We start from the raw sequence: 23,182 nt of genomic DNA, 5'->3' as shown, positions 1-23,182 counted from the left end.
CCTTAGCATATTAGGACAACACCCTACACAACTGAGCTGCGCGGAGGAACAGGGCCTCCATGATATTTTTAACATATCACCGTATGATTCCCTTTGCCCTGCTTCATGCTCACTAAAGCCTTGGATTTTAATTTGCTCCACAGGGGGGAATGTGTACAGAGCAGTTACCATGACACCAACTCTTGGGCCCCTTAGTGGTTATATTCTCAATACAAATGAGTAAATTGCCGTTTTGACTAGGCCTCTTGGAAGTCAGTTTCTTCCTCTCTAAACCTGACCAACTCTGATTTTAGATTTGCAAAGTTGATGTCCAGACCAACCAGAAATGACTATGTAGCCTGAGTACATAGTGGCAGGGGGCCACTCTCTTCACCTCATTCTTAATATCTACTGATAATTGACCACAGCCTTCAAACCCTGTGCTAGGGCCCTTCATGACCAATCAACGGGACTTGTGAGAAAACCTTCTGCCACTGCAGCCGCTAATAGCTTGGTAAGTATTTCTAATGGCAGCAGCTACAGTTAGTATGATTTCAGGAAACGGCATGCCAGCTTACACGGCCCCAAATCAGGGTTATTTTCTGGAGCACAGTTACCTATTCATACCATCATATACCAAAAATAGAACAAAGAGCAGTCATCATGTCATTTCCTAAATATTGCTTTGCACATGAGCAGGATTGAGTGATGGCATTAAATTCCTGTGTACATCAAGGAGCAATACACTTACGGACTCAAAGATCCTTCATAAATGAACTGAGCCAGGTCCACAGGGCAGGTGCTTCAGCCAGGTCATTGAAAACGTTTACGAAGTGTGTACATTGGTAAGTAAAAACTTTGTGATAGTCAAACGCAAATTTAGAATATAAACTTGTATTTTAACACTGTATTTGTATCCCCAAATGCTGTGTACAGAAAAAGAAAATAGGGATGAAACATACTAGGGTTAACAGAAATTGGTGGAATGATTCTAGGCCGTTTTTTTCCCAAATTTTCTGTGAATCTTTATCATTTTTATTTTTTTTATTTTTTAAAATATATTTTATTGATTTTTTACAGAGAGGAAGGGAGAGAGATAGAAAGTTAGAAACATCGATGAGAGAGAAACATCGATCAGCCGCCTCCTGCACATCTACTGGGGATGTGCCCGCAACCCAGGTACATGGCCTTGACCGGAATCGAACCTGGGACCTTTCAGTCCGCAGGCCGACGCTCTATCCACTGAGCCAAACCGGTTTCGGCTATCATTTTTATTTTTAAAAAAATATATTTTTATTGATTTCAGAGAGGGAGAGGGAGATAGAAACATCAATAATGAGAGAGAATCATTGATTGGCTGCCTCCTGCATGCCCCCTACCAGGGATCGAGTCCCTAACCTGGGCATGTGCCCTTGACTGGACTCAAACCTGAGACCCCTCAGACCACATGCTGGATCCACTGAGCCAAACTGGCTAGGGCAATCTTTATTACCTTTATAGTGAAATAGAGAATACATTCTAATTTTCTAAGTTACCCTTTGAAGAAGCATATGCAACCAAAAAGAATGAAAACAGACTACTTTAATGTCTTAATTTTCTCACATGTTGCAAACAATACAGAAAAACAACCAAGCATGTGGACTGAGGCAGGCTTGCAAATAAGACCATAGACCTAACACGACAGCCACTGTCAGGAACACTAGTAAATTGGTGCCTGGGGTAGGTTTGGCTTAACTTGATCCTCCTGTATCCAGACGTGTCATGAGCAAACTGCCTGACCAAATCCCATGCCAATACAAAGGTTGCTGTTTTGGTGCAGTCAGGTGGGGTAGTCTGTCTTCCATTTCTGAGAATGAGTAGAGGATGGACCCCAGAAAAGAGAGCCTTAAGAAGTCTCCGAGTCTGCATTGCCAAAAGCACAATGGAGTTAAAGTGGCAAATCTGGATGTTGGTGGAGGCCCTCAACCATCGTAGTTGCCCTGAAATTGAACAAGCCTTGTGTTGAACACTCCTGATTCCCCTGCACCTCTATTATTAAAACAAAAGCAGTATTGCCCAACCAGGGTGGCTCAGTGGTTGAGTGTCAACCTATGAACTAGGAGGTCCCAGTTTGATTCCCGGTCAGGGCACATGCCCTAGTTGTGGGCTCGACTCAATACTCAGTAGGGGGCATGCAGGAGGCAGCCAATCAGTGATTCTCTCTCATCATTGAAGTTTCTATCTCTCTCTCCCTTCCTCTCTCTGAAACCAATAAAAATATATTAAAAAAAAAAAAAAGCAGTATTGACTTTCATCAGAGATGTTTCAAACACCTGAAATTTATGGGGCAGATTAATTCTTGCCTCTGCATCAAGATATTTCGCACTTGAAGTCTACTTCCAAGAGAATATTAAGTTCAGCCCATCACTAACAACAACCTTTCTTGGTTACCTGCCCCTCCCACCTTTGAAAGAAAACAAAGCTCCTTAGAAAATACGCTATAATAAGCAAGTTGGCTTCAAACTTTTTAAAAAGACATCAATACTGGGCAATTAGCTCATACCTGCATCTACTTACATGAAGCCCCTACCACCTCTGGATATATTTCCTGAGAAAAATAATAAAGGCTGGGTAGCCTTAATTTGACCCACCTTGTGCCCAGAAGTGTAACGATGGGGGTCACGGTTGGACCACCTTTGCAAATCTCTAACACCACTTCTTTTGACGACCTTTCTTTTCTTGCTGCTGTCCCATTCCAGACTGTGAACAAGGCATGTGCACAGCGCCACCTCTGGGCGAAGTGTAGTCCCTTCACGCTTCCTAGCCCAAAATCAGCAGGAGGAAACGTCCTAATTTGGGGTCAAGACTTGAGTGCCCTCAGAGGATGAGTGGGAAAGCGCACAGGGCCTCCTGGGAGCTTCATCAGAGCCAAGGGCATAAAACGGGAATGGAAATGATTAAGTAATGTTTGCATATGTGTTTGGTCTCATCTCAAACAGGAGGGTTCTGAGATGAGGAAAGCTGTCAATCAAATGCCAGGGGCTAAAGCATAAACCCTCATGTTTGGGGGTGGGGGTAGCCCTGGGGTCTTTGCTTCTTGATGCCTGCTGGGAACCCACACACAAGGGGAACCCTGATGGACAAGTGACCTGAGGAGCGAGGGGGGTCTGCATCTTCTCTGCTCCAGACCAACAAGCTGGGCAGCAGGATTCACACTGCTGTGTACCACAACCTTACCCACTGGTCTGGGAGAAAGAGCAGGTGAGGATCAGACAGGTGCTTGGCAGATGGAGGGCCTTGGAAACACTGCTGAATCAGTGAACAAAGTGGCTGGGAGAAACTTGAGCTCAGAGGCAGCCATGCTGTAGTTCCCTTTCTAGTCTGAGCCTGTGGTGCTCAACCACAGGTGGGTGTCCCTGAGCTATCACCTATGCCCCGGACTGGATGCCAGGATTGAGAGGAAGGGGTCAAGACACTGTTGCCAATGACCAGACACTGTTCTTGTCCCCGAAGAAGGCAGGTGATGAAACACAATGTTTGTAGGGACAATGCATGGTGATGCAGGTTTATTCTATGTCGGTCACAGCAAACCTCACACACCTGGACGACAGCCAGCTGAGAGTGCCCCATGGCATGAGCAGCTGGAGCGAATGGAAGACCGTCCACTCTGCTGCACAGGCCACTCCGGGCAGAAGGCACCGGCGCCTCGCTGGCCTATGCACAGGCACTGAGGCACGGCCCCACCGCCAGGTCCCAAGGACATCTCTAAAAGGCGATTCCCGTTTGGAATTCCCCAAATCCTGTGCCTCTGGGAACCAAGGCCTGATTCCTACAGTTCATTCTGAGTCCCGGCGGTGCCCTGGGGCCTGGGGTTCAGGGCCGACGAGCCTTTCTGCGGAGCTTGTGTCCCACCTGGGATCCCCGCTGGGCAGCTTTCACCAGGCCTTTGAACTGTCCCTGCAGCTTCACCTTCTTCCTGCAGGGACAGGAACAGAAGGGTCACATCTCACTGAGAACAGGGGGCCCTCCTTCCCATAATGTCAAAAGATGGCTCCCCCACCAGTATGAATAGAGGAGCGGCGGGAGTGCTGCCGGAAGTGGCCGGCCATGGTCTGGGCAGGCCATGAGCTACTCATCATGTTCAAAGGGGCAGTTCAAGTTAACAATACATGTAGGCACCAACCACATGAAGATGCATGTGAAAAAGTAAAAATCATGCACCTATGGATGAGGACATTGCGGGGGGGGGGGGGGGGGTAAGGGCAGAAGGTGGGGTGGGAACCGGGTTGAGGGGAGCTATGGGGGGGAAAAAGAGGAACAACTGTAATATTCTGAACAATAAAGATTTAATTTAAAAAAAAAAAAGTAAAAATAAAACACTGGAAGAGACTTGAGCAATTGAACTGAGAGCTTAATGAGAATAAGGCCCCCCAGAGCACAGCTTCAGCTCCCCCCTCACCCCCCACCCCCGCACAGCATCATACCTGCGGTTGAGCTTGGTTCTGTTGAGGGGGATGTAAGCATAGGGGTCGAGCCGACCTTTCTTCTTCACGTCACCCTTTGCTTTCTGCTCACCCAGAGAAACAAAGTCAGCTAGGAGTGCGGGGTTCCCCTTCTTCCCCCTCCCGACTTGCCTGACCCTGCGTCCTCCCTGCCCTTCATTCTGTGCCTTAGGTGGCGCCAAAGACTTTTCATGACTCTGGAAGCCAACCCAAGGCCTGGACTTTAGATGCTAACAAGACCTCCGTGTGGCCTCTCCAGGACAGCACAGCTGCCCGCCCTTTCCCAGACGCTCTGCCCCCACCAACAGCTCTTACCTTGGCCTTGTATTCGGCTCCGGGTGTAGCCTTCTTGCCCACAGGGCGATGGATGCCAGAGCCTCCAGCTAGAGGGGGAACAGAGGTCAGACTAAGCCAGGGCAGCCTCCTCCGAGAGGTAATGAACACCTCTTCGGAGAACTGTCGGGGAGATGGGTCACGGCCGGGAACCTGGCTCTGTCCCCTAACAACCAAGGACAAATACCTTTCTTGAGAAGGACTGTCCACTGACTTGATAGACCACGGGGCTCCTCGGACTGACTCGAACCCACAGAGAACATATATTCTCCACTAACATAAAACACCCCCACTCTCCAAAGCTAATCTGCTCCATTTGTTCTAGGAGAAAGAACACCGGCTTGGAAGTCAGACAGACCGGGTTCAACTCCCAGCTCGAACCTCAGGCAATTCTCTTAACTTTCTGGAGCCTCTTAACCTCATCTGTAAAATGAGGTAGTACAGGCCTTCTCTCACACCAACACTGTGAGACAGAACGGCAACTCTTAGTCCATCATACAGACGTGAAAGCTGTGTGTAAAGGAACCCATATACTTCCAAGATCAGTGTCATTTCCAGCCTACACTTCAACACAGTTGTGGATGGAATCCTGCAATGCTAACTTGGGAGGATTGCCAAAGTATCAGCCAATCTTTGCTGGTGGCAACTGAGTGCAACCAGGCCGCACAACCTCATGGCTCTGCCCGCAATAAACCCTGCCGAATACCCGTGACAGAGAACAGAGTTTCAAAAAAAGAGTGGAAGCCTCACCTTGATACTGAGGAGGCATCTCTAGCTCCTCATCGTCAGCCTCTTTCTGACGCTTGAGCTTCTGGTGTTTTTTCTACAAAGGGGTAAGCGAAGTTCATGAACAAGGGGATGTGGTCATCCTCACTAGTGATAACAGTAAAAGCAATCATAACCTGCATTAGCAAGAAAGGCCTCTGCCAAGCACTTGATCCCTTACTTACAGATGAGGACACTAAGGCTCAGAGAGGGCAAGTAACCATCCAAGATCACACAGCTAGGCAGGACAGAAGCAAGGTTCCAGCTCAGGGCCTCACTGCTGAGCCTGGGCTTATCTTGGCTTCTCCACTGCTCTGCCCTCCACATTGAAGTTCCCCTACAGGGCCCTTCTGGGTACTCTGACCTCAGCTTAGCCCCAGTCTTCCTAGCAGGTAAATGGGGTTCTCAGCCTCTTTGGAGAGAAGAGCTTTACCAGCCCTTAGCCTCACACGAACTTCACTCCTCTCCCCAGGAATCAAACACTCACTGATCCCCTACTAAGTGCCAGGCCCTGGGGACGCAGGGCACAGGACCAACTTCTCGTGGTCCAGGGAGTCTTAGCAAGTGGGAAACCCCTGCTCATACCAGTTATCACTGTCCCTCAACAATGCTGCCATCCCAGGAGCTGTGAGCATGGAGCAACAGGACAGCTCAGTTCACCCAATTATATCCAACAGGAAGTGACTCAGCACTTACTACATGCCAGCACCAGATTAGGTGCTCCAAGGGGAGAGGTGGGCCTGACAGCAGCCCAGCCCAGCCCAGCCCAGCAGGAGGTCTGAGCCTAGAAAATGACAATGAGGCCAGGCAGAGGAATGTTGTGCAGGACACCTCAGATCAGTGGGCTAGCAGCCATGCTGTGGTCTGGGCCACAATGCCCGGGAAGCCTCTTCAAACTACAGATTCCTGGGGCTCAAGCTCCCCAGGGGATCCCCAGGCAGGGGGCTTCAGGCCCCTCCTGGCTTAAAGGCCAGGTAGAGTGGAAGGTGTGCCAGGTAAAGGGAACAGGCTGCAGCACACACAGGGTGTGTCTGGCAACGTGGGCACAGTAGAGTGGACTCCTAGAGGAGAAACAGAAACTGGCTGGAAATGGGACTCTAGCTGCATCAGAGGGTGACAGCTCAGCTTGTTCTTGGTTCAGCTGGCACCTGGCCACAGCTATGCCACTGGCAGCTGCGGTTGTCACTTGTCCTCCAGCATTTTACTGATGTCATAACTGCAGACAGAGGAGTGGGGTTTAGCAACTGCCATTCAATAAAGCCCCTGGGATCTCGATGGCAGGTGATGATTTGCCATGAGCCAACTGTGGAGTACGGCCACCCAGGTCCTTCTCGGTGCCTTGAGACAAGAAGCCCAGTCCTGCTGTGCTGAACCGTGGGGCCCCCCCAGAGGGCGTGGTCAGTTCCCACTCTCCAGGAGGAAGAGTAGGCTGTGGAAAGACTGCAAAGCCACGTGTGAGGATGCACTGCAGCAACCAGGGAGGCTTTGGCCAGTCAAGATTTCCAGGAAAAATGCAATAATAATAAGAACAGTCACCACTTATTTAGCATCACTTAGTGCCACGCACTTTACATATAAGCCAGGATTTAGGTTCAGGCTGTGACCCTGGGCAGGGTACTTATCTTCTGTGAGCCCCTTTGGAAATGGGGGTGACAAACAGTGATTGTGGGGCTCTCAGCATCCCTCAATGGTGGGTGCCCCCACCCAAAGCGGGAGCTGCCCCTTGGAGCATGCAGGCTGGCGGATGCTCTTGCAGCCTACACAGCAACCCCACATGGAGACGGGGGTTTCTCTCTTCCTCTAGCTGAACAGCCCAGCCCACAATGAAGTAAGCAACCCCCCGCCCAAGCCCCACAGAATGGTCAGCCATGACACTGCTGTGGAAGAGGCACACCACACCCAGGGACAGCCAGCTGCGCACATCCCTGGGGCTCCACTGAGCAGCAGGAAGCACAGGTGAGACCGCAAGAAGCTGCCAGGCCAAGGCTTAGGTCTGAGGGCCCGCCCTCCGTCTGCAGGAATTACTCACACTCCTGATGCCCACGTCTTCCATCAGGTCAGCCATCTCTTCATCCTCCCCTGGAGCCGAAAGGAAGAGAAGCCTGTGAGCACTCAGGAGGCCCCGCTTTCCCAGAGCCCCCCCCACATTTCATCCTGCCTCCTCTTGGCTCCTCAGGCTGGGGGAACTGCTGACTACCTCCCAGGAACCCTGTGTCCTCTGGGAGCTGAGACCCCTGAACACGGACCCTTTCTCCTTCCCGTCCTAGGTCCCAGGCACCCCTGCAGCCCCCCTACTTCACTTTGCTGGGAGGACTGCTTTATTCTCCTACCTGAGAACTTACAACCCAATTTAAAAATGGGCTAAAGGACCCCAGCCAGTTTGGCTCAGTGGATAGAGCATCGGCCTGTGGACTGAAAGGTCCCGGGTTCGATTCCGGTCAAGGGCACATGCCCAGGTTGTGGGCTAGATTCCCCGGTAGGGGGCATGCAGGAGGCAGCCGATCAATGATTCTCTCTCATCATGGATGTTTCTCTCTCTCTCCCCCTCTCCCTTCCTTTCTGAAATCAATAAAAATATATATATATATATATTTTTTTTTTTTTTAAAAAGGGCAAAAGGACTTCAGTATACATTTTCCCAAAAAGACATACAAAAGCACGGCAAACATAGTAAGATGCTACACATCATTAATCATTAAGGAAATGCAAATCAAAACCATCATGAGATACTGCTTTACCACCATTAGCATGACTACTATAAAAACAAACAAACAAAAACAGAAAATAATAAGTGTTGACAAGGATGTGGAGAAATTGAAACTCTGGTGTCCTGATGGTGGGAATGTAAAATGGTGCAGCTACTGTGGAAAACAGTGTGGTTGAGGAAGTTCCTCAAAAAATGAAACACAGAATCAGAATGTGATTCAGCAATTTCACCTCTGGGTATATACTCAAAAGAACGGAAAGCAGGAACTTGAAGAGATATTTGTACACAGCAGCATTATTCACAATAGTCAAAAAGTAGAAGCAACCCAAGTGTCCAACAGATGAATGATAAACAAAATTTGGTGTATACATACAATAGAATAAGGCCAGCCTTAAGAAGGAAGGAAATCCTGACATATGCTACAACATGGATGAGCCTTGAGGACATTATGCTAAGTGAAATAAGCCAGCCAGAAAAAGACAAATGCTGAATGATTACACTTAATGAGGTACTTATATTCATACTCAAATTCAAATTCATAGATAGTAGAATGGTGGTTGTTAGGGGTTGAGGGGAGGGGGAAATGGGGAGTTAGTGTTTAATGCACAGAGTTTCTGTTTTGCCAGATTAAAAAAGTCCTAGAGATGAGTTGTACATCAATGTAAATATACTTAACACTACTGAACTATACTGACTTGTATGCTTACAAATGGTTAAGATGGTAAATTTTATGTTATGTGTATATCTTACCATGATTTAAAAAAGCTATCAAATAAACACTTCATACCAAAAAATAAAAAAGCTATCAGTAGCCGAAACCAGTTTGGCTCAGTGGATAGAGCGTCGGCCTGCTGACTGAAAGGTCCCAGGTTCGATTCCGGTCAAGGGCATGTATCTGGGTTGCGGGCACATCCCCAGTAGGAGATGTGCAGGAGGCAGCTGATTGATGTTTCTCTCTCATCGATGTTTCTAACTCTCTATCTCTCTCCCTTCCTCTCTGTAAAAAATCAATAAAATATATTTAAAAAAAAAAAAAAGCTATCAGTAATATTTTTTTTTGAAGTATGAAATTAACCAGATGAAGGGAAGACAAACTCAAATACTAAAGTCAATCAATAATTCAATGCCACCACAAGAGAGCATGTGACCAAGTGTTGAAGACTGGGCAGGAGGGCTGAAGGGCTAGGGAAAGGCCTTAAAGAAGGACTGAGCTGGACCTTAAAGGGCGGAGGGTGTGTGGAGGCAGGAGAGGGAAGGGGCATTTCCAGCATCGGGATCGTGCACAAGAAGGGGAAAGACATGGGAATTATCAAGGGTGAGAGACCAGATCAGGAAATAGTGCCGTCACATTTATCCCCTGCGCGTACATGTGCTGTTCAGGTTGCCCATTTTGTCGTCACAACAGCCCTCTGAAGCAGGTACTGGCATTATGCCCACTTTGGCACAGAGAGGTTAAATAAAGTCCAGTCACACAGCTGGTAAGTTAAGGGTAAGGGCAGCGGGATAACACTGGTTAAATGGATGCCGTGAGTCACGTGCCCACGGATCATGGAAGTGTGAACCAAAAAAAAAAAAAGAGGAAGACAGATCTATTTTAAAGACCTAAGCTTTTGTGATCTAATGGATGATATGTGCACAGAGGGATCAGGAAAGACGCACAGTACTTGGAGATGTGACACCTGAGGGGCTCCTGGACAACAGGAGACAATGGATTCAGACACATGAGAGTGTCTGAGTGTGGCTCTTTCTACCTCTCAGTGAGATTCTGGGCCTCAGCCAAGTTTATATTTTATACTTTTGAAGAAAAAAAAAAAAAATGAGGAAGAGAAGGAAAGAAACAGAACAGAGTAAACGAGAGACCAAGAGAGGGTACCACACATGGTAAGGGGAAGTACTGTGTTTTGAAAGTTTTGTGTGACTTATAGAATTGTATAAATGGCTGCATTACAACACAGAAAGATTTCTTAATTTGGTCAAAAAAGTTTGAGAAACTCAACGAGTTTGAGAAAGTTGCCTCAGATACAAGCTGTTACCTTTGTTCCTACGACAAATGGTCTGAATGAACAAATTAATGAATAAATGAATGAACAACCGCGCACAGCCCTGGCCCAGGCCAGAAGCAGCTGCATTCCCAGACTGGGCAGGCGGCCCCACCTTTAGAGCCTTCCTCTTCCTCCATCTTGGTGGTGGCAGCATCCTCCTCTTCCTCCCGGATGATCAGCCGGCCATCGGCGCTCACTTTGAAGCCATGGTCCTTCTTCTTGCCCCGGCCAGTCCCAGGCTGTGTGGCTGGCATGGCAGAGTCCGGCAGTGAGGAGGTGGCAGACCTAACCCTCTCACACCCTCATTATAACCAATAAGACCAGGTCTGTGCCGCAGATGGGTGCCCACAGCACAACAGTGTGCATGTGTCAGGGTTCCCACTGGCCTCTATGCAAGTCACCCCCACCCTGAACAGGTAAGCCTGCTTTCTGAGCTCACGGGCCAGCTGATTCTTGCTTACCTAGGACTCGCTGGGCCACCTTGGGGTCGAGGAAGTTGAGGGGCTCATCCCCTCCACCCTCCTTCAGCCACGCCTGGCTCCTCTGCCGGCTCAGCCTCCGCTGCTCCTTGCCCCGGCTCCTTTCTTCCTCCTCACTGTCCTCGTCCTCGGAGTCGGCCAAAATCTCCTCAATGCTAAAGCCAGGGAAAGGCAGGGCCAGCTGGGCACTGCCTGGGCAGGCCCCAGGTTGGGGGGGACCAGGCTGCCGGGACACCACCACGTTCTCACCTGTCACCCTTGCCCTGGGCAGGCTCCTCCTCCTCCTCCTCTTCCTCTTCTTCCTCAGCAGCCTGGCTCAGAGCACGGTGCCTCTTGGCCCGCGCCTCAGCTTTCCGGATGTTGACCAGGACTTTGTGGTACTCCTCGGGCAGCAGCCCCTTCACCAGCTCAAACCTGAGGGGGCAGCGAAGGGCAGGTGAGGTGCACTGGCCAGAGTGTGCCACCCAGAAGCAGCAGGTGTGCAGCCAGAGCCCTTCCAATGACAGGGAAGAGACTGGTCCCCCAGCCCAGCCCCTTTTCTGCAAGGTCCCTGGTGGGAGGAAAACCCCTCAACTCCTCCCGCGATGCCCCACTCAGTGCACAGACCCAAACTTGCGGATGAACTTGGTGAACAGGTTGCGAAGCTTCATGCGGAAGTGCCGCCGCATGTCATCTGACAGTTTCCCGATGGCCTCCATCTGCAGGGCAGGGCACCAGGGTTTCAGAGGGAGGGCGCCTCCCACCCTGCCTGTCCCCACCCCGCTGTCCAGACTAGGGAAGAGGACCAGGGCTGGCTAAGAGGTGAGGGAAAGAGTGGCCCTGTTCCTGGCTCAGCCCTTGCTCCAAAGAGGCTCCAGTCTGGGCAGACCCCACCTTCCCCCTAAACCACCTTCATATTCCCGACCACCCTGCCAAGATTACAGCTTTAAAGTCTTCTGAACAGTGTTCAGCACCTTACATGCACCATCGCATGGAATCCTTAGAACCCAGTGAGGCAGGTATTATCATCATCCCCAATTTACAGACGAGGAAACTGGGGCACAGGGAGTCATGTGGCTGTTAAGTGGCCACAGAGGAAGGAATCAGCCCAGATCTAATTCCATGGCTCGTACTTTGCCCCCAACACCACCAGGTTTCTCTTGGTTCCATATGTCCCTTCTATTGCCCTGAGCTCATCTCTGGATGGATTGCTCTTAAGCTTTCATGTGGCCTGGTTTGGAAAATGTGTGGGTGGCAAATAATATCCATAGTGTCTCTCAATGGGCTGAGGGATAGAGTCCCATCAATCCTATGAAGAGCTTTTATCCATTTTGTTTATTTATTTTTTTTAAAAAATGTATTTTATTGATTTTTCACAGAGAGGAAGGGAGAGGGATAGAGAGTTAGAAACATCGATGAAAGAGAAACATCAACCAGCTGCCTCCTGCACACCCCCTACTGGCAATGTGCCCACAACCAAGGTACATGCCCTTGACCGGAATCGAACCTGGGACCCTTCAGTCCCCAGGCCAACGCTCTATTCACTGAGCCAAAGCGGTCAGGGCTTTATCCATTTTAATAACTGTAGAACAGATGCCTGCTGTGGCTGTTCTCCCATCATTGGTCTCCGGTTAGGCTGCAGGCTTTGGACAGCGGGGGCAGGCTATCCTGACTCTCAACTGCCCCTTCTCACCTTGACCCAAGGTCAGATACGAAGACAACAAGAAAGATCCCCCTGGAGGTCTGATGCAACTCAACCAGCTGGAGAGGGAAACTGAGGCAGTGGGAATAGCAGAAAGAGGATCTGACAGTCCCAGCTTTCTACATGCCTTATGAGCGGCCAGAGGGGGCTGGAGGGCCCAATACCAGAAGGCTCTTCAGGCCCTTCTACAGCCCAGCAGGGGTGTCCAGAGGAGCCTCAAACCCAAAGACCAAAATGCAAGAGGCAAAAAAAAAGGAGATGAGGGCCCTGCTGGGCGAGTCCAGAGTCTCAGTCCTGAGCTCTGGGTTCTGTCCCCAGGGCTGCTCTCACCAGTAGTGTGACCTGGGCAGTCTCTGAGCTCAGTATCCCCGTCTGTAAATGAGGGATGGCCCTGCCCACTGACCTTTGCCCTGTAGAGCCCTTGCTTCTGTGGAGGGGCCAAAGAGTGGGGGTGACAAGCAGCAGCCTGGGTGCTGTGCCCCTTCCTCCACCAGGCTGCCATTCCCCTACCGGTCCCTTCCAGGGCTCGGCAGGACCTTCTGTTGCACAAGACTGCGGTAGCTAAAAGAACGCTTGAAACTTGCTGGCCTTGAGGCTCCCTGGTCCCATGACGGCAGCCCGGCCATGTCGCCACCCAGAGGGGAAAGGGGGCACTTACCACGAGCTGCACGTGCCTGGCCAGGTGTGCCACGTCCATGACCACCACGGCCACCTTGATGAAGCCCAGCGCCGATTTGACCACGTCACGGGTGCGGGAGGCCAGGAGCAGACACACGTTCTCCAGCAGCTGCTCCACCGTGCTGGTCCCCATCAGGCCTGGGGGGCCAGAGGGCCACTGTCAGAGACACCCAGACCCAGACCCTGCCTGGTCACAAGAGCGAGAGCTAACACTGAGGGACTTCCGTGTGCCTGGCTCGGTTCTGGTCACCCTCCAAGGAGTGTCTCCTGTGGTCCTTCAGCCCCCACAGGAGGAGGGGCTGCTTTCTTCCTCCATTTTAGAGGGAAGAGTCAGGCTCCAGGATTGTAGAACCAGGACTGAAATCGGGACCCCCTGCTCCCATCCACTCTGAGAATGGGATGAGAGGCAGCAGAGGAGATGGGAGGCGGCCGGGCTTGGCTCCAGCTTTTCTTCCACCCTCCCTTGACCTTTCCCCTACCTGGTAGCCACCCTGTCCTGACCTCCTGGGTATTTTCCTACTCTGAGGGCTTGCCAGGCCTTCAGGAAATAGCATGTACCTTTAAACTCGAAAAGGAGGTGAGTCAGGGCCAGGATGCTGCAGCTGACCATGGTGACAGCGCCCACGAGGCCGGGATAGATCAGGACGAGGTAGCGCTGCAGGGCCTCTGGGAGAACGGAACGCAGGACAAGTTGCACCAGGGCAGAGCCCAGCCCACATGCTGCAGCTCAGGCCCACCAGGTCTGGGAACAGAGAGTCCACCCCAGCCCTGAGTCACCAAGGCCTCACCTTCCTGGCTCGGGCCAAACCGAAGGAAAGCGTGGCCCATCTCCACCAGCAGGGCGAAAGCATTCTTCCGCGCGCCCACCGATACCTCCTTGGTACACAGGATCACCTGCCCAGACAGCCCCGTAAGCGCACACTCCCGAGCTGGCCACCCTGAGGTCGGTGGCCTGAAGCAGAGTGAGCAGGTAGAGGCACCCACACTCCCAGACAGTGAGTCGAGCCCACCCCCAACCCCAATACTACCCTCCCCTGATCCTGACAGGCCTTTAGGAGCCACACTCCAAGGAACACCCCCAAAACACACATACACCCCCTCCTGTGCCCTCACCTCCGGGACAAGGGCAGTAATGAACTCCTCGTGCTCGGCTGTGAGCTTCTTCACGATATGTATGAGGCACTTCAAACGGGGCTGCAGGGCAGAGGGACAATGGTCAGGCCCCCTCAATGCCACCCCAGCCCGACGTGGTCCTCTCCTGGTGTCCCGTCCTCCCTCGGGCACAGCGGGGCTGCCCTGAATCCTCACCCTCTTGGCAGGAGAGGAAGTGGTCCGCAGCGAGTCCAGCAGGGTCTTCTTCAGGTCATCCAGGTGGCTCTGCACGAAGCGGGCGCCGGGGCCCTGGGGGCTGGCACACACCTCCTCCAGCACGCGGTAGGCCTTCTTCTGCACCCCGTGGGCCTTGCTCTGGGAGGACACAGATGGATGAAGAGGGGGGACTGGAGGTCCACCACCCATGTGATGACATTCACAGAGCAGTCACCATTAGCTGAGGCCAGCACTGGAGGGAATTCAGAGAAGCTGGCCCTGCCCTCTGGAGCTCATAAGGTCCGACAAGAGGGCCAGCAGAGTATGGACGGCAGGAGGCTACCTCCGCGCCAGGCAGAGCTGCTGTGGGGAAAGAAGCCAACCCAGCCTTCAATCCACTCCACTGACCCCCTCAGTGATGTTCGCGCCAGCAGCATGGACTTGCAGTGCCAGGAACGCACCAGCCTGCCAGGCCTGCTCATCTTTCTGCTGTCTCTCCTTTGCCTGACCCCTTACTGTTCCCAGGGCACTCTGTCACTCCCCCAGGACACCTCTCCTGCCTGGACTTCTGGGTCTGCCTGCATGTTCCACCCAGAGCACTTCTCGGTGTTGGCTAACTGCCTGTTAAACTGTCGCAGTGGCGGCGGCTTTCAGGAGGGTACTGCAGGCCTGAGTTCCGCCTGGTGGCTTGCCACAGCATGTCAGGCAGAGGACCTAGCGTGTGCAAAGGGGTCCCTTATATCTGCAACGCTTAAAACAGTTTAATGAGGCCAAGTGGTGGTGGATGAGGACGGACAAGGGGAGATGAGAGTGATTAGAATGAAGATCAGGCTGGGCTGAGATGGCCCAGTGAGCGATCCAGGCAAAGGAGTATGGCTGTGTTTCTACCAGACACCTCGGCAGGCGAGGTCTGAGCACGGCTGTGCGTTTTAGTCACTTTGGCATCTATGTGACAGATGGACTAGACAGGGTACAAAGGACAGTCACATCACAAGAAAGCAGATGACCTTGGGCAGCAGCAAGAGATGAAGAAAAGAAGACAGGCCCCCCCTTTCCAAGGAGCCCACTCCTCCCCAAGTGTGGCTGTGGGGCTCCCAGCCCCAGGGCTCACCTCCAGGTAGGGCCGGATGGTGGAGTACAGCTTGCTGATGGCAGCTTCGTCAGCGTGGGGAGCCAAGGCCACAACCAGGTCCAGGACAGACAATCTGCTCAGGGCAGGAGACCAAGGAGGGGCTTAGCAAGGGCTGGAGAAGGGCACAGACTAACACTGTCCTTACATCCACGGGGTGAGGGGCAGGTGGGAGAAGTCAGGATGAGGACCAGGCGCTTGAAGGAGCCCATGAACGATAATCATGGCTTGCACCTAATGGAGTATTCACCCGGTACCAGGCACTACCACAGGTGCTTTACCAGTGTTAACCCCTCCAATTCTCACAGCAACCCTGCTGCAGGTACCATGAGCATCTCCACTGTAGATCAGGGCAAAGAGGCAAAGAATGGGTAACGTGTTCAAGGTCACACCGCCCGTAAGTGGTGGAGCTGGGATCTGAAGCCGGTGAGTTTCCAGGGCCCCCTCCTTCCCTAGCGGGCAATACTGCCGCTCCAGAAAGGAGTCACTCAAGCCTTGCAGTGGAGCTGAGACATTCAACATCTCAAGCCTTTCCTAAGTTACCCCAGAGAATCCACACCCTCCAGCTCCCTGGGCCACCCCAGCTCAAGTGGGGGATTTTACCTGGTGAAGTCAGAGCTAGCAGGGTCCAGCACCTTCTCACTGGCTTTTTCCAGGAAACCATTCACCAACTGGCCCCCCCGGGATGAGAAGGAGGAAGGTGTTTAATAGAGAAATATGGAGCAGCAGCAGGTCACAGAACTAGACCTCCTTGCCCTCTCATTTAGAAGCCTCAAGCCCACGCCTGGCCCCGCCATCATCGCTGGGATCTGGTCTCCTGTTCTCCAGGTGGCACAGGCCCAAGTGAGCCCTGCCGGGTATGGCTTTGAGCTTTCCAATGCTTCTGACCCAACACTCCCCTCCTGGGAGCACTCTCCCTGTCCACCAGCTCACCTGAGGGTCAGTGATAGTAAGGTAAGTTTTGATGGTTTCCAGCACGGCCCGGCGAGGAGCTGGTGTGTCCCCGGCTGCAACAGGCTGCCCATACAAGTTGAAGAGGATTGGCAGAAAGTTCTTGGCAAAACGGCTTACTTCGGCACGGTCAGCCTCTGGCAGGAGGACCAAAGTTTGCATAAAAGGGGCTGGAGCTGACCTCACAAGCTGTAGCCCAGAGGCATCCTTTAGGAGGACCTGTGGCAGGACCATGGATGTGGGGCTTCTACGAGACAGAGGAGGCTGAGACCAGAGCAAAGAGAACAAGGTGCCACCATGGTCTATGCTTCTCCTCGGCTCCTGTCCTGGGGGCCAGTGAAACCCTTTGGCACTGACTGGGTAACTCCCCAGGTGCCAGCACATTGGGAGTAAAGAGAGAAAAGGGGTGGTTTTTTGCATCCTTGGGTCCCCAGCCGAAGCTCCAGGTCCTTGCAAAGGATGAACCATGGCTCAGGCACTGAGCCACAGCAAGCCAGGAGATGGGGGTCAGGGGACTTGTGCCATCACAGCCACCCTCCCACCAGCCTCGGACCCCAGAGCCCACACGCACCTGCCTCACAGCCCTTGGTGATGAGAGTGCGCAGGGCCTGGCACACCGTGACCCTCAGGTCTGGGCGCTCGCTGATCGCTGTGCCCAGTGTCCGCGCCAGCCCTTTAAAGGAGGCGGCTACATCTGTGGGCCTCGTGCAGAACCCGGGCAGGAGGGTCCAGATCTGGGGAGGGAGGGGATGGTAAACGAGAATGACATTCAGCAACCCACGCCCCTGCACTACCCAACCCACACCCCCTAACGGACCCTTTACCTGCCATTGCAGCGTGTCGTAGATCTTGGACTCCACCATGCGGTCCACCTGGGCCAGGTCCATTGCTGGAGTGTAACAAAGCACACAGTGTGACCCTGGGCACCCTCCTACCCTCCAGGCCTCATTTTCACCAAAACCAAAAGCCCAGTGATGAGGTCAGTATCGGTGATTCCCTCCTCCCCACAGAATGAAACTGTTCCTTCTAAATACCTAACACCTCGCCCTCACCGGTTTGGCTCAGTGGATAGAGCGGACTGAAGGGTTCCGGGTTTGATTCCGGTCAGAGGCACATGCTTGGATTGCAGGCTCCATCCCCAGTAGGGAGTGTGCAGGAGGCAGCCAATTAATGATTCTCTCTCATCATTGATGTTTCTATCTCTCCCTCTCCCTTCCTCTCTAAAATCAATAAAAATATATTAAAAAATAAACTAATTAAAAATAAATACCCAAGACCCGCATAAAACAGAAAGTGATGTCTCCCCGTTGTCTTACTCTCCCAGGACGTGCCCCTATCTCTTCTGACTTTCTTATGTTTCTTTTTTTTATAAATTGAATTTACTGGAGTGACACTGGTCAACATGAACACATAGGATTCAGGTGTGGGTTTCTATGTTATAAGCTCTGTATTCACCGCGTGCCCACCACCCAAAGTCAAATCTCCTGTCACCATACTTTGGTCTTTTCTTTAAACAGACATACACCTTTAAAAACATAAGATGTATTACACATATATTGTTCTAAAACCTTGTTTTACTTGGTAATTTCTGTGTGACAAACTGTGTAATGGGCACTTACATGATTATTTCACATAATCTTCACGTCACAATTATCATTCTCTTTTACAGACGAGGAGCAGACCCAAAGGAATTAACACACTTGCCCAAAGTCAACCAACTGCGTGGCTGAGCGGAGATCTGATCTGATCTGTTCAGCTCGCCATCCACACGGCCATGTCTCTTTCTTTGTAATGACATTGTGTCCCACAGTGGGCGTTACCACAACCAACTTCACTGGAACCCCACTGACAGACATGTAGGCTGTGTTCGAGTTTTTGCTAGAACATCCCTGCATACGTATAAGCCGCTGTGTGCTTGTGTAATTAATTGCTCCATTAGTGGGAGAGCAGGCTCCTACAATGGGGGAAGGCCAGGCCATGCCTTCGAGCAGAGGGGAGGGACAGCCCACTGAATTAGGCCCACAAGCACTGGCGGGTCACCTGTTTGGCAGAGGGAGGCCTAGGGCTGGGGTGCTGGGCCAGGAGCCCTTCCCAAACCCTTCGGCTGAGCTCCTGGACTGCGGTGGGCCCCATACCTTTGCTCTTCAGGGTGGTAGCCAGGGGCAAGAAGTAGGTGGTGAAGAAACCAAGTCGCGTTTCCCGGACATGGTCCCGGATGACAGGCAGCAGCCAGCTCCGTGGGAAATCCAGAGTCTCTCTGAGAGGAGGCAGGAGAGGCCCAGTGAGGAAGGGGTGACAGCCTGGAGGGCAGCACCCCAACAGTGCGCCCCCTGCTGAGCTGGGGAGCATGTCGAGCCTGCTTTGGCCTCTCTCGCTGACCCCCACATGGCACACGGAGACTTCACCCAAAGGAGTGGACACCCTCCTGGGGGAGATCAAGCCGTCTGACCCTTTTAGGGCTCGTACAGAAGCCAACCAGGGTCACACTTACTCAGAGCCATCAATTTCCAGCGGCACAGCCTGTAAAACCACCTCAGGCCCCATGCTGGCCACCGCAGCCCCCACTGCCTGGTCCAGAGCTGCCGTGTGGGGGAAGTGGGGGGAGAGGCGCAGGTCACACAGGGACTGGAGACACTGGAGCAAAGAGATAAAGATTATACATCAACATGTGCTCGCAGAGCAAGCATCACGGCTGAGTCTGAGCCAAAGTCTCTAAGATGATGAGGTCAGGAGCGTGAGCCCAGGTTAAGCTCTGGGTCAGAAGTCACAAACCAGGAACCAAATGTAACCCACTGATGCAGTTTGACCCCTCCCCAATGTTCCAGGGTTAAAAAAAATTCTGTATTCTTTAACAATATGTGAAAATCAGGAGATTTTATATACAAATGAAGATTTCCAGTTTATCTTGAAAAACGACAAGGTCTGGCAAAGGCGGACCTGTGTGCAACAACTAGCAAATGAACAGGCACTGAGGGGTGGCTGCCCCTCGAGGACTACGGTGGGCCCTACGTCAAACATGTCAAACTCACGGCCGGCAGGCCACACGCCTCGTTTATTTAACATGCCGGCTGCGAGTTTGACATGCTTGCCCTCGGTCACCCCTCATGACATCTCGGAGGAAGCCAGGTCTGCCCACCTCATCTATTAGAGCCCAGCCAGCCCCCGAGGAGCCTGCCATCCCAGGAGAAGAGAGTGGCAGTCAGTGAGGAAGGTGCCACGAGGCCGGGGGCTGCTCCACCTGCCGACAAGGTGCCTGCGGCCTGTCCTCAGGTCCCACCCTCTCCCAAAGGTGACCCCTGACTCTTAGCTGGTTTACTCTGGGCTGCATGTAGTCACCTTCCTGAGACCTAAGGCTGCTTAAAGCACTATACTCATTCATTACAGAAAATTCAAAGAATTAAATATTAAAAGGTAACGGGTGCGGGAAGAGAATCACTCTGGTTCCCTATTCAAAACAATCAACTCCAGCCAACACTAGTGAGCAGCTGTGTGTGGGGGGTCCTGCCCCTCTTCTTGTTCCTCCCATGATGGCCCAGTCACCTTCCTGGGGGCACAGTACTGGGCACCTGCTATGGGCACTGTGGTGGAGGGCGGAGTTAAAGTGCAGACGTAACAGAGACACAAGCCCCCTCTAGTCCAAAAGCCCAAGTGCCACTTCCTGCCCCGGCCCCAGCAGCCCCCCAACTTACCTTCTTCATCACAGGGTGGGCCTGCCTCCCACAGGCCTCGAAGAAGACACACAGCAGCTGCAACACGGAGCTCCAGGCCGCGTGGAATTTGTACGTGAGGCCCTCCTCCACTGCCCTGCCAAGGGAGCAGGCAGTCAGGGCCATGGCCACGCCCCCCGGGCCCTGGCCAGGAAGTCAACAGCTACACCATGAGCTATAGACCACCAGCTGGCCGCTAGGGCAGGGCCCCCGGAAAGGCCAAAGGGGAGACCTAGCATTTATGAAGTGCCCACACTGCTCCCGGTGCTAAGAGTTTAATTTCTGTAAGCTTTGAGCTTAAAGAAAAACATGTGAGGCAGGTTATTTGTTCAATCTTCAGAAGGTGAAACTGAGGCTCCGAGAGACGAAATAACATGTCAGGGTCACTCTGTTGGTGGCCAAACTGGGCCTCTAAAGCCCATGCTTTCCTGGCCTGACCCAATGTGACGGCAGGGTAAGACCAGGTGGTCTAGGCAGGATGCGGAAGCTGCACTAGGGAGGGCTGGCCCAGCCCCTTCCTGCATGTGCACTCCTTGCTTGGCTCCATCTCCCAAACTCTAGCCCCTGGAGGTTTTAGGCAAGAAGGGCCAACAGGGGTCAGTGTGGGGAAAAGAATGGGCTAGGGGTGGGGCAGCTCTATTCTTGCTTTCTATTCTAGTTGGGCGACCTCAGCTTGTCCATCTGTAAAATGGGGTCAGTACCTATCTCCTAGAACCAGGACTACTAGTAGTTGCTATTTATTGAGCACCTAACTGGGCACCGGGTACTGTTCTGACCACTTTGCACATATTACCTTATCTAATCCTCACCTGCATTAGCCCCCTTTAACAGATGATGACCTTGAGGTATCGGGAGGTGGAGGAGCTTGTCCCAGATGACTGGCCTGAGAGTCCACACTCATGAGCACCACACTGTGGTGCATGGAACGTGGCCAGGGCTCAAATCAACAGCAGCTGTTCTGGCACCGTGCACATGGCCAGAGTCAGTGACAAGCAGAGACCTTTCATTACAAGGAACTTTCCACAAGGTACACCCTATTCCTTTTTATCTCAGATACTATGCTCTCACCTGAACATCTTGGCGACACACTGGGCAGGGCCTGAGGCTGAGGAGGTCACAGAGCCGATGTCAGCCATGTGGGGAGCGACACATTCCTTCAGGATCTCCTGCAAAAAGAGGCCGCAGCTGTCTAAGCCCAAGGCAGCCCCCAGTGCCCCTGAGCCCTCTTATGGGCCTGCTTCCTGAAGCGTCTAGGAAGCCATCCCTCCCGGAGACCCTCCTCCCAGGATGCAGCTGGAGCCTGAGGCAACTGGCAGAACCCCCTGTGCTCTCTGCTGCCCCCACTAAAGCTGGGGTTCAGGGGGCGCGGTACCTGGAGGCTCTGGGTGGCAGCTGTGACCACCTGTGAGTGGGGAGAGAGGAGGCAGGCCGTCGCCGTTCCAAAAAAGCGAGGGAGGTGACTCAGCCCGAGGTCGCGCTGCAGCCTGTCAAGACAAAACACTTCCGTGGGGCAAGGCTGGCCCTGAGCCTGGGGGACTAGATGGCTCCGGTCCAATGACAGTCACTGATGTGGGGAGCTCTACAGGGCCCTCCTTGTGGGCAATTTTAGAAAGTGCTGTCATTCAAGTAACAGCTACAGGTGGTAAAAAAATCCAAACAGGTGCTCGCAGTATGAAATAAATGTCTTCCTCACCAAACCTTTCACCCAAATGACCCTCAGATGCACTTCCCAGGGGAAAATCAAGGTTAAGTTTCTGCAGTACTCCTCCAGAAGTTTTTATATGTATATAATAACAATCACTAAATTTATGTAACATTTATCACATGCCAAGTACTGACATAACCTGCATTCATTCATTTAAAGCCTACAAAAGCCCCTGCAAACAAAACACAGAACAAGAAACTTTGCAAAAACTGAGATTAAGTGTTATTACACTTAACATTTCCTAGATGAGGAAACTGAGGCACAGAAAAGTCAAGTAACTTGCCCAAGGCCACCCAGCTAGTGGAGGAGGGTCAGGACCCATACCCTGGTAGCTTGGCTCCAGGGTGTGCAAATAATCACAGCATGCACGCTGCTCTGCACCTTGCTTTCTCTCAATGTATCTTGAAGGCCCCTTCCATCCCGAGGCCCCAGCATGTCCCATTGAGGTAATCTACCTCAATTACCCCTGATGGCTGCCTCATATTTCACTGTTTACATGTAACCAGTCCCCCGCTGGGGCACGGTTAGGCTGTCTCTAGGTTTTTTGCCATTAACCACGGTGCTACCACAAACATCCCGACACAGTGTGGAAGTCCTGTGGGATACATCCCGAGAAGCAAAGCATGAAGCTATTTTGCCATTTTCCAGCACCTCCAGGTGAAAGGTGAAGGGTCAGGTGCAGGAAGGACATGGGCCTGGCAGACCTGGCTATGCCCCTGAATAGCCTCAAGACCAGCTGCTCCCAGTGCTTCCGTTTCTGGTTTATGAAATGGGCTGTGGGGTGGTTGTAATCAATGCTGTGAAACAGAGTGCGGGGGGGAAGGGGATCGGGGCAACGGAACCAGAACCCTTCAGTGGAGGGTGGACAGACACCCAGGTGGAGCCTCGGGGGCCTTAGAGACCCTCCTTCCAGGCAAAATGCAAGTCACCAATTGACACACTGATTCCTCTCAGCCGTATTTGGGAAAAGTGGGATTGTCAAGAGGCTACTGCTATTAAATGGTCAAGCTCAACTGTGAGTGTTATGACAGACACAAAGCAGAAACTGGGCTCACAGGACTATCCCAGAAGAGGGGACCATGACCTCAGGTGGGAGAGAGCTGCAAAGTGGATGATGTCCTCTGAGCAGGAAACCAACTGCACAGGATGCAGCCAGGGGTGACAAGATCAGATGGCACTTGGGCCCCACCCGCGGGCAGTACCCTCGACCCATCCTTGCGGCTAGCTGGCCAACGCT

The 23,182-nt window shown here is 52.3% G+C and overlaps 1 protein-coding gene across 1 annotated transcript in view; it reads right to left on the bottom strand.

Moving 5' to 3' along the window:
* Positions 1-1,011: 1,011 nt before the first annotated feature.
* The window catches only part of RRP12 (ribosomal RNA processing 12 homolog), a 31,558-nt gene continuing 9,387 nt past the window's right edge, over positions 1,012-23,182 (bottom strand). Inside the window, exons 11-34 of the mRNA XM_070432587.1 lie at positions 21,613-21,724; positions 21,309-21,406; positions 20,223-20,337; positions 19,025-19,167; positions 18,669-18,790; positions 17,358-17,422; positions 17,105-17,267; positions 16,516-16,670; positions 16,186-16,253; positions 15,565-15,658; positions 14,454-14,612; positions 14,259-14,339; positions 13,934-14,039; positions 13,704-13,811; positions 13,126-13,283; positions 11,393-11,484; positions 11,036-11,200; positions 10,769-10,941; positions 10,420-10,554; positions 7,588-7,637; positions 5,544-5,616; positions 4,776-4,843; positions 4,443-4,525; positions 1,012-3,934 (exon numbers count right to left, since the gene is read on the bottom strand). Coding sequence (XP_070288688.1) covers positions 3,832-3,934; positions 4,443-4,525; positions 4,776-4,843; positions 5,544-5,616; positions 7,588-7,637; positions 10,420-10,554; positions 10,769-10,941; positions 11,036-11,200; positions 11,393-11,484; positions 13,126-13,283; positions 13,704-13,811; positions 13,934-14,039; positions 14,259-14,339; positions 14,454-14,612; positions 15,565-15,658; positions 16,186-16,253; positions 16,516-16,670; positions 17,105-17,267; positions 17,358-17,422; positions 18,669-18,790; positions 19,025-19,167; positions 20,223-20,337; positions 21,309-21,406; positions 21,613-21,724 — 2,689 coding nt within the window. The 3' untranslated portion in view covers positions 1,012-3,831. The remainder of the gene's footprint in view (positions 3,935-4,442; positions 4,526-4,775; positions 4,844-5,543; positions 5,617-7,587; positions 7,638-10,419; positions 10,555-10,768; positions 10,942-11,035; positions 11,201-11,392; positions 11,485-13,125; positions 13,284-13,703; positions 13,812-13,933; positions 14,040-14,258; positions 14,340-14,453; positions 14,613-15,564; positions 15,659-16,185; positions 16,254-16,515; positions 16,671-17,104; positions 17,268-17,357; positions 17,423-18,668; positions 18,791-19,024; positions 19,168-20,222; positions 20,338-21,308; positions 21,407-21,612; positions 21,725-23,182) is intronic.

Source organism: Myotis yumanensis, unplaced genomic scaffold (assembly GCF_028538775.1).
Source record: "Myotis yumanensis isolate MYYU_CA2020_CCGP unplaced genomic scaffold, mMyoYum1.0.hap1 SCAF_13, whole genome shotgun sequence".
Taxonomy (NCBI): Eukaryota; Metazoa; Chordata; class Mammalia; order Chiroptera; family Vespertilionidae; genus Myotis; species Myotis yumanensis.
Note: the sequence above shows the minus strand (reverse complement) of the source record. Positions and strands in the feature narration are given on the sequence as shown.